The sequence below is a fragment of the Arachis hypogaea genome, chromosome 11 (assembly GCF_003086295.3).
Source record: "Arachis hypogaea cultivar Tifrunner chromosome 11, arahy.Tifrunner.gnm2.J5K5, whole genome shotgun sequence".
NCBI classification, from domain to species: Eukaryota; Viridiplantae; Streptophyta; class Magnoliopsida; order Fabales; family Fabaceae; genus Arachis; species Arachis hypogaea.
In genome coordinates, this window is record NC_092046.1 from 12,716,219 (window position 1) to 12,726,473 (window position 10,255).

General features: G+C 36.8%; 1 protein-coding gene across 1 annotated transcript; it reads right to left on the minus strand.

Annotated features, from left to right (window-relative positions):
• Positions 1-2,594: 2,594 nt before the first annotated feature.
• LOC112720302 (uncharacterized) lies at positions 2,595-9,316 on the minus strand. Its single transcript, XM_025771196.3, has 18 exons — positions 9,067-9,316; positions 8,950-8,977; positions 8,718-8,818; positions 8,385-8,591; positions 7,962-8,205; positions 7,667-7,842; positions 7,477-7,559; positions 6,955-7,027; positions 6,628-6,693; positions 6,202-6,244; positions 5,764-5,903; positions 5,249-5,461; positions 5,040-5,124; positions 4,547-4,841; positions 4,014-4,272; positions 3,651-3,873; positions 3,304-3,518; positions 2,595-3,175 (listed from the first exon to the last, which is right to left on the minus strand). The coding sequence occupies exons 1-18, from the start codon at positions 9,190-9,192 to the stop codon at positions 3,026-3,028; spliced, it is 2,727 nt and encodes a 908-aa protein (XP_025626981.1). The 5' UTR covers positions 9,193-9,316; the 3' UTR covers positions 2,595-3,025.
• Positions 9,317-10,255: the final 939 nt, after the last annotated feature.

Consider the following 10,255-nt stretch of genomic DNA (forward strand, 5'->3'; position numbering starts at 1 on the left):
TTGTGGAGTAAGGAGGACGGGAGGCAGGGCATGGCATTGGTGAAATGGGAGTTTGTGCAGGCCCCTAAGAAATTCGGTGGGCTGGGAGTTGGAGATGCTATGATTCGGAACGCCTCACTGTTGTTCAAGTGGTGGTGGCGTTTTGTGAAGGAAGATTGCCCATTGTGGAAGAAGGTGGTCTACTCATGTAATAATTTGAGGCCGAATGAGTTACTATCCACTCAAGTGCTGCCTATTAGAGGAGGCCCATGGAAGGATATTTGCCATATAGAATTCAAGGAGCAGCATCTGAGGGATAGGATGATTACAAGTTTGGCCATAGAGATCGGTGACGGCCGAATGACTCGGTTTTGGGAGGATGTTTGGTTGCATTGTGGTTCTTTGAAAGATCGATTTCCCAGGTTCTTCTCTGTTTCAAACCAATGTAGTTTGGCTATTGGGGATTGTGGGTTTTGGGATGGGATAGAGTGGATGTGGAACTTCCAATGGAGGCGTGAACTCTTTCAGTGGGAGTTAGAACTCCTGAGTCAGCTACATGAGGTTTTGAGACCTGTGAGGTGCTACAAGAAGGAATGCTATCAGAGGATGTAACCAGCTACAGCTTCACGAAGACCATCTGGAAATGCTTGGTTCCACCAAGAGTGGAGTTGTTTGCTTGGTTTGTCCTGGTGTGGAGTGCATGGATATCTGTGCTTGGCCGGGCCTGGATTTTCCCGGAGTTACTGAAGGACCATTTCCTGAGTTGGACAGATGAGCCGCGAAGAAAGGAAGATCGAAAGCAGCGTCCGAGATGCTTCTGCGCGATCATTTGGCACATTTGGATGAAGCGAAATAGGAGGATTTTTCAGAATGAAGATAAAAGGCGTAGACGATATCATCACAATGACCGTCCTGAGTAGTGAAGAGTGGAGAGGTGTGCATCCCTAGGGTTGTTGATGGCTATGCCGGAGATGACGTGGGGACGTCGGTTCTTTGGGTTAGGTTTTTGGGAGTTGTCTGTCTTTTAGTTTTTGATTCATGCTATATGCTCCACCTAGTGTGTTGAACTCTTTTACTTTCAAAAAAAAAAAAAAAAAACTTCACTAAAAAACTATACTAAACCCACCCTAAAAGAGGTAGCAGAAATAAGAAAACCTAAAGGATAAGGGAAATTAGGCAGAACCTTGATAATTTATTTTGTATATTTTTTTTATAACAACGAATGAAGAATAATATACACACATAAGAAAATCATTTCTGGTCTTAAAAGTGAACTTTTTGAGTAAATGATTATCTTAAAGTCAAAAGGTATTAATATTTGTAATTTAGCAGGTATGGATCATGGGGAATTTGCTTTACCTATGGCACATGGTTTGGAATTAAGGGACTGATAGATGCAGGCAAGACCTACCAAGATAGCCACAGCATTAGAAGAGCATGTGATTTTTTGCTTTCCAAACAGCTAACTTCTGGTGGCTGGGGAGAGAGCTATCTCTCATGCCAACAAAAGGTGTTATCAACCTTACACCTAATGACTTAGTGCTTTAATAAGAAACTATATTTGTTCCCCCTTGTGTACTCATTTTTCCTTGTATATCAAGTTGATTATCTCCTTCCACCATTGAATGTAGTATGAGAATTGCTCAAGTCAGTTCAATATATGAGGGGAATAAAAAAAGTTCATATAACTCAATGAAGAACCGATAGCTATCCTTTGTCTAGATACATTAATTTTTCAGTAAACCCAAAAGGTGAAAACGACAATTATTTTCAACCGGAGGGGGTTGCATTATTTTAGAATAGTTGCACTACTCTAAGCATAGCTTTTTTTTTCTTGTCACCAAATAAATAGAACAAAAATGTGCACAGGTATACACAAATCTGGAAGGAAACAAGTCCCATCTAGTGAACACTGCTTGGGCTATGTTGGCACTTATTGAATCTGAACAGGTATACTATGGCAAATACAAATTGAGTTCAATGTGTAGAACCTATTTTATCTATTTGGAAAACTAATGCTAAAATGAATGAAATATATGGTTTAGGCTCAGAGAGATCTATCCCCACTGCATCGTGTGGCTAAGCATTTGATTAATTCACAAATGGAAAACGGGAGTTCCCTCAACAGGTAACAAGTACCAACCATATACTTAGATAATTTCTTCGATCAAGAATAAATCAAATGAAAAGTGAAGACTGTAACTAAATTTTTTAGGGGAATGCACATTGCACATAATGTTTTTATTTTAATATTTTTTTCTGAGGTAAAAAACAATCTCCTCTCTTCACCCAACTTCATTATTCACCGTAGTCCGTAACATTACCGATATGTGTGGGAGAAAGACAAGAATAAGAATCAATTTGTCATCCACTAGTGTACACCTACTTTCATCTGCTCATTAAAATAAAATGAGGTGGGAATTTGGAGGGGAAAAAAAGGTTAGTGTGTTAAAATTGTTTACACCATGAATTTGCACGAATTAGACCCTTGATGGGGTTAGAGTGCCTAATTGTACCTAGTTAAATTGCAGGAAATACGAGGAGTGTTCAAGAATTGTACCATCAACTGCGCAGGATATAGAAACATATTTCCCATATGGACACTATAATAATCATGTAAATAAACAAGTAGAGAGTTTTAATTAATAATTCCTGCTTCCGTGTGCTCTTTACATCCCATTAACTATATTACCCTTTGGCTGTAAAGAAATATGGTATGGGGGAAGAAAAAGTTGAGCATTAAAGCTATAAAATTTCTATTGAATAAATCACTCATGGAATCAATAAGTTGCAAAAATTTACTGATACAAAATCTTGTTTCAAAATTTTCTCAGTGCTCATGTGTGGAGCCTAGTAAAACAATAATTCCTTGTTATAAACCACCTCCACCAGATTTGACCAATTTGCTGCCCTGATTTCTTCACTCCAAGAAATGTAGTGTAGAACAAATACTTTTTAACTTACCCGCTACTCAGTTCAATGATTCGCTTTCATCTTGTTTCCATGGCCGTTAATTGAAGTTTCGAAATTGAGGGCTTTGTCATAACTAAATATGGGAATTACTAAGAAAGCCAACCACACATCTTACACTCTGAAACATCTTATCTACCCTCTGCCACACATTGCACTGAATATCAAGAAGCTTCCGAGCCTTTTCTTGTAAGTGTGAATGCTGCCGAATTGTCTCACCATGTATCTGGCAACAGGAAGCGCGGTACAGAAATTGTAAACAATCGATCAAAAAAACAAATATTTCTCATTTATTGAACATGTGCCTATGAACAGTCAAAACCACCCAACAATGAAAAAGGTAGTGTCTCTGACCTTCAAAAATAACCTGATGACAGCTTGTAGGAACTCGAAATTATTTCTGCAGGAGAGCTCATGGATAAAATAATCCATAAGCTGTTCAATCGATACTAACTCCGGTCTCTTCTCACCTTGTTCATCATCGTTGTCGTCAATTATCTGAAGCATTCGAAGTTCCATATCCAGAGTTGATGGAGATAATCCTTTGATGTAATCAGTGAATGCGCCATCTGCAACATGGAAAATCAAGAAAGTTATGATGCACTTACAAGGCACTTTCAAGAGAATGAACACTATTGAATTAATTGCCGGTGAAATAAACATATGATATTTATATAAGAACAAAATAGTTGGGTTCTTACAGTTATCTGCCACGTTTGAGGATTGAAGAAGATGCAGAAAACGGGATGACGTCGAATCTAATCTTGTCTTTTTCATTTGTTTACCATCACCAGCTCCGTCCCTCTCTTCAACTGATAACTTGCCAGGCTCAAACAATATTTCTCCAGATAGGGATGGAACTGAAGGCAAGAAAAATGGAGCTTTTTCGGGCTTCTTTGGAGGCTCAATAGGTTTATTGCGTATCTGGAATTAAGAGTTTGTTATATAACAATCAGGAGAAATATCAGTCAGTTGAGCAAAATACAAATGAAAATGAAGGAAAATAGGTTTCACAAAAATGTTCATAGCATGAGAAGCGATGTTGCTGAGAAGTAAGTGCATACCTTTATAATGTCTAAATTAATCAAGCTTTGCCACTGGCTCTTTGGCAGCAGTGAGAGTGTGACCAAATCAGGTATTTGATTAACTTGAGTTGGAACATGTGGGGCATCTTTAGGTTGAGAAGCATCCACCACCTCATCCAACTCCTCAACTTGAGAATGTTCTATGGAAGATATAGATGGCAACTTGACACTCACCACCTCTTTCCCACTTGCATATGAATCAACAGTTGAAGTACTAGAGAACATTGTTTGGTTTACCCTGATAAAAGGTGTCACCATAAAAGATGGTTTCTAATTAAGTAGAACGCTTTTTCCATTCAATATCATTATCATTTAAATAACCACATCAACTCTTCCCATTCAGGAATTTTATTTCAGAAATTAATGTCACTAAAGCCCTAACATCAACTTTTCCCATTCAGAGTTATTAATCTCGGAAATTATCAACATTATGTGTGTGAAACATTATGGGAAATGTAACAAGTTTTCCACAAAGTGGTTATTACCCATGAGGAATGAATTAAGAAACTCACCACAGGTATACCCCATTTTGATCAACATGAGCAGTTGCTAATATATCCATGTTTGGGGAAAGAGATAATGCTGTAATAGGCACATTAACATGAATTGCATCTATCTGTCTTGCTAAGATCACATCCCAAATTCTAAGACTTCCATCCATACTAGATGACAAAAGCCACTTCCCATCCTCACTGAAGCACAAGTCTGTTATGCGATCAGTGTGACCATCAAACTTACGAACTAATCTAAGAGCCACAACATCAAACAATCTGATTGCTAAATCATTTGCTACCGTAGCCAGGAGACCTACAAAAATTATTAAAACACTTCAAATCACATAATGACCCAACAGTATGAATTATAAGGCAGAAATTTCTTCCAGTGTCTTCATAAATTTTTTTCTCTTTAAAAATAGAAAATATAAATTAAAAAAAAAATGACGAAGGAATTAGAAATACACAAACATACGAGGGGGATATGGAATGTAGTAAGAACTCAATTTACCATTATAACGATGATAAACAATCTTAACAACAGAAAAACCGATCTCCCATCTGGATTTAAGTTCACGTTCTTTGAAATCCCAAACCTGCAGAGACATTATAAATGAGGATTTCCAGTCTAATGTCACAATATTAAACTAAGTGATTTGTGTTGTTTGTTAACTTCAACGAGTGCCAATTACAGACTGCCTCCAGATAAGAAATATGAACCTTTATATCTCCTTGATATCCTGCACTTATCATGAGAGTGTTAGTTGAGTCACATGCGACTCCAACCACTTCACTGTCATGAGCACACCTTATTGATTCTGACATGTCAATGTAAGCACCCCGAGGTAGTCCAGATTGTAGGTTAAACCTTTCAATCCAACCACCTGCTGTCCCTAGGATGGCAAAATTGCCACATGCACTGATGGCGCAAGCCTGTTGACATATGATAGTAGTCAATCAGAATCATTGTTTGTCAAAAGCTTTACTTATACAGTACCCCCCCCCCCCCCCCCCCCCCAAAAAAAAAAAAAAAAAAAAGAGGTGGTCTAAAGACACTTTTTAAATAATCAAAAGTGGAAAGTATTCAAAGAAAAAATGAAAAATAATGCGCAAGTTGTCAATTAAGCAGACATTTTACTTTTCATTGATTGCTTTCTTTGTCCAATTTCTCACTAAGTGCCCTTAATGCACTATATAGAAAATCCTAGAGATAATGAATAAAGTGAGATCCTAACCTTTACAGGTGTCGGATTTTCTGGGCAGGGATTCAATATATGTTCACCAAGAACAAAATTTTGAAGTCTCCACACATATGTCTGAGCAGTATCCATATGACAAGTAACCACGTTGCACCAATCACGTTCTCGAATTTCAGCTGAAGTTTGTACAAGAAATAAGAGGATTTGAAACAGATAGCAGCAGATTATAATATAATACATCAAGTGTAAACCAGCAAAATCAACCATAGAGATTTTGATTTTAAGGAGCTTGGTGGTCGTAGATCTATATGACTAGGCTATCTTTTATTTACTTTCAATTTATATACTTATACACATGCCTTTAAGGCTGGATTCCCCACTGTAATTCAGATTCTGCATTAATATACATCAGTTTCAATTTCATTTCTTCAGCAAAATTGGAACGGAATGAATAGTAGCAGAGAAATAACCCACCACAATCAAATGCAATCACGGGCTTCAACTTTATTTCTTCTTCCTGTATAAACACATACACAAAATGAGGGAAGGAAAAATCTATTCAAAACAGGAAGCAAAAAGACCTATGACTCACAATTAATATCATATAGTTTCCAACCTAATCATGACTATTGAACTGAATGCTTTCAGAACTAGAAAGCATAATCACAACATAAAAATAAAAAATAAGCCAGATTAAGAATACCAAAATCCAAATTGAGGTATCCGAGGAGGTCATAAGATGTTTTCACTAGTAAAACACACATTTATATATCTTTGTAATTATTATACTAAGTCTCTAAACAAAACATTAAAAATTTACACAGGAATATTAAAGCAAAAGCAACGCTTTCACAAGCTCTGCTAAGCAACAATAAGGAAAGCATGAAACACTAGCCATACCTTTACTTTAAGTTTCTTGGCTCGTCTAGAAATATTGTGCTGAGAAAGCTCTCTACTTTGTTGATCCTATCAAAGAAACACATTGCAAACACCATAAACATGTTATATATGGGGAAACCAACTGATGAAATTAATACACAGAAAATGCCAAATATAGAGAGGAAAAGAAAATATACATGCCAACAAAAGCTTGAAGGGAGAAAATGCAAAATTCCTTTTCTTTCTTTCTTTTTTATCTTTTTACTTTGAGGGGATGTTATTTTATTAGGCATTAATGAACGACTAGCTTTTGTTGGACTATTGATTGTAGATAATAGTGGCACCAACCTGAACTACAGAGAAAAGCCGAAATGCACGATCCTGACCAGCAGAGAGAATATGTCTTCCATTTGCATAAAACCTGCCATATGTAATTTGCAGGTGTGCCGTAGGTCATGAGACATGCCAAATTAGAAGTGCAAAAATTAAAATCATTACATCGTATGATAGTACGGAAGAAGAATTAACATGGCTAAAACGTAGAAAAGGAGGAAGCAAGCAGACTACACATAAGAATCCATTGGCTGCACATCATGTAGAGGTCAAACAATCTTGTTCCACACACATGACAATGACAAAGGATATATAGATGTCTTCCATCAGAAGAAAAACTAGAAGTTCCATCATTACTTTCTAACCCAAGTGCAAAAAGATTAACATCCGTTCAAGGACTAGAGAACAAATAAAGAAGCAACATATTTCAAAAAATTGCTTCAGAATATTTAATATTAACAATGATAGAGAACATTCACAACAAAGTTGATAAAAAAAATTTCCCAAATAAACTAACACCTGGAAAATAATCATTACTTTATGCAAAGGGGAGGAGCACTATGGCCGCTTCGAAAGCGCAAAAGACGAGGGTCGCCATCGGTCGTATCGAAAATCCACATCTGAGCAAGCAAAAAATAAATAAATAAATAAAGGAAGATATTTCAACGAAAATTTATATATGCATGATGCAAACATGTATGTATCTTCCAAAAAGAATAAATGTCACCTTAATAGAATTATCTGCTGAAGAACTCATAAGCACTGGCTCATTTGCAAAGAAATGTAGTGATGTGATCACGCTATCATGAGCCTCTCTTACAACTGACTGTAGCCTTTTCTTTTCCAGATTCCATACGCTTATGACACCTGATGAACCTCCAGAAGCTAGAAGGGGTTGCCCATCTAAGCCAGATAAAATAATCCACCAATAAAATCAATACAAAACACCAAAAGGCACTAAAAGCCTGAAGAATAGAGGCAGCTCCATATTTGATTTATTATGCAAAATATCGCACACTTACCAGTGCAGAAAGATAAGGCAGTGACAGAACCTCGTGTAGAATGTGTAAATGTAACCAATTCTTCATCATAACGAATGTTATGAACATGAATGCTTCCATCTGCACACCCAACTGCAACGACATCTAGAGCAGGGGAGGAAACACAACAGGTGATCGGTGAATCCCATCCCTTAAACTCAAATATCTTTTTCTTTGTGCTAACGTTCCAAAGCTGCATAGGACCTTGCTCGCTCCCAACGAGAACCTATTACATATTTCTCAATCATAAAGGAAGTCTTAACTCTAAACGTCACTTTCCCTTAACTCCTTAATTAGCCCTTGACTACAATTGCAGCCCCAGTAAAGCCTACTGCCCTATTCATTCTCAACTGAAAATTAAAGCCTACAATTTAATCTTCGGAATAAGTAGAAAGACATGATTACCTTATTTAGGTAAGTATCAGGATGCATCATACAGCTAGGGCTAAAACTCTGATCAAGTAAAATGTGCCCAAATGGGGAAGGGTTCTGATCCATAACTCCCTTAAATGCCCACAAGAACATGTTGCCACGAATATCAACACTGATAACATGGTCTCCAAACAACAGTAGCAACTTGACTTTTTCACTATGCTTGCTCCAAGTTGCAACCTTAGAATGGTAATAATAATTCAATTAAACTAATTATAAAACAACATGCACAAACATACAAGAATTTTCAAAATTTCCTCAACTTTCCTCAAAGGAGCAAAGAAAAACACTCAGAATAGCATTTACCTGATGCGCACGCTTGAATACTGCAATGTCGCGCCCATATGCAACAAAAGTGAATTCTTTGAAGGATGCAAGTGCAGTAATCTTCTTTGGCAGATGAGGACCTTCATGCAAAATGTCAATTTTCATTTCAATTAAATAAGAAAGTTCAAACAAAACGAAAACTAACGAGCTAAAAGAATTAACCCCCCCCCCCCCCAAAAAAAAAGTGCAGTGCAGTGGTGGTAGTTATTACCAACTAGAACCAAATTGAGCTTCGCACACTGCAGAGAGAAAATTAGAAATTAAAAGAAAATTAGATTGATATTCAAACAATTCAATGAAACAAAAGAATATAAGAAAACGAAATTACGTTGAAAATCTGAAAGGCCTTTCCAACGCTGACAGTGACGAAAGTTTCGGTGCCAAGTCTCTGAACTGAAACAGGGACACCGCTTGTTATGCATCCAATGGCCCTAAAAGGTTCGAATATTCCCATTCCTTCTTCTTCTTCTTCTTCTTCTTCTTCTTCTTCTATGAAATGAATACGCACTCTCTCACCACCAACGGCTCGTGGCTTCGCAGGGTTTAGGGTTTTGCGTTCACCACACTTGGGACATAGAAACGCACCGTTTTGTTTGTTATTCTTTCCATAAGGTTGCGAGACCGGACCAATCAATAAACCAATAAAATAACTGGTTCACTAGTTTAATGGTTCAACCGAGATCTAACTGATTTAATTAAATATTAAAAAATATAAAAAATTTAATATATAATTTTAAATATTTTAATTTAATAATTTTAAACTAATAAAATTTAAATTTTTACAATTTCGCGTAATAAATTATTCATAACAACTTCAAACATCAAAATTTATCACTAAACAAAATTAAAACACATAAAAATAACAAACACATAATGTTTTATTAAAAAAACCAACATTAACAACATATATTTTTATTGTATGAAACGAATTAAATTCAAAAAATCATTTTGTGATTGCATCTTTTAAATCAAAAAATCACAAACTAACAAAATTAACCATTAACAAAATTAACTCAGACAAGCAGCAGCAATTTAGAATATTAATCCTAGCAACTTATAATCAAAGAATCAATATTATACTAACTCAACAACTTAAAATAGTAAACCCAATAATTCAGAATCACATAATCAGTATTATTTTAAAAAAAAAATCAAAACAAGCAAAAATAAATTGAAGTACCGGAAGCAAGGGGAAAAGGAAGTGAAGGCGACGACGGAATCGAAAGTGATAGCGTCGGAGAAGGAAAGTGAGCTCAAATAGAGAGAGCCAGAGAGAGAGCTCGAACAAGGAAGTGAGCTCGGATAGACAACGACCGGCGGACCCATCAATCCTTCGCAACGGCGATGCCAGGAGCTCGATGCAACCCTTCGTGCGACGGCCAGCAGAGAAGGAACGTCGAAATGATGGCCGAGAAGATTTTTCCAACACAGCGAGGATAAGGGTTTGGTGATGAGTGTGAGTGATGGGTTTCGGATGGTGGCTAGTGGGTGATGGGATGGTGGCTGTTGGAACTTCG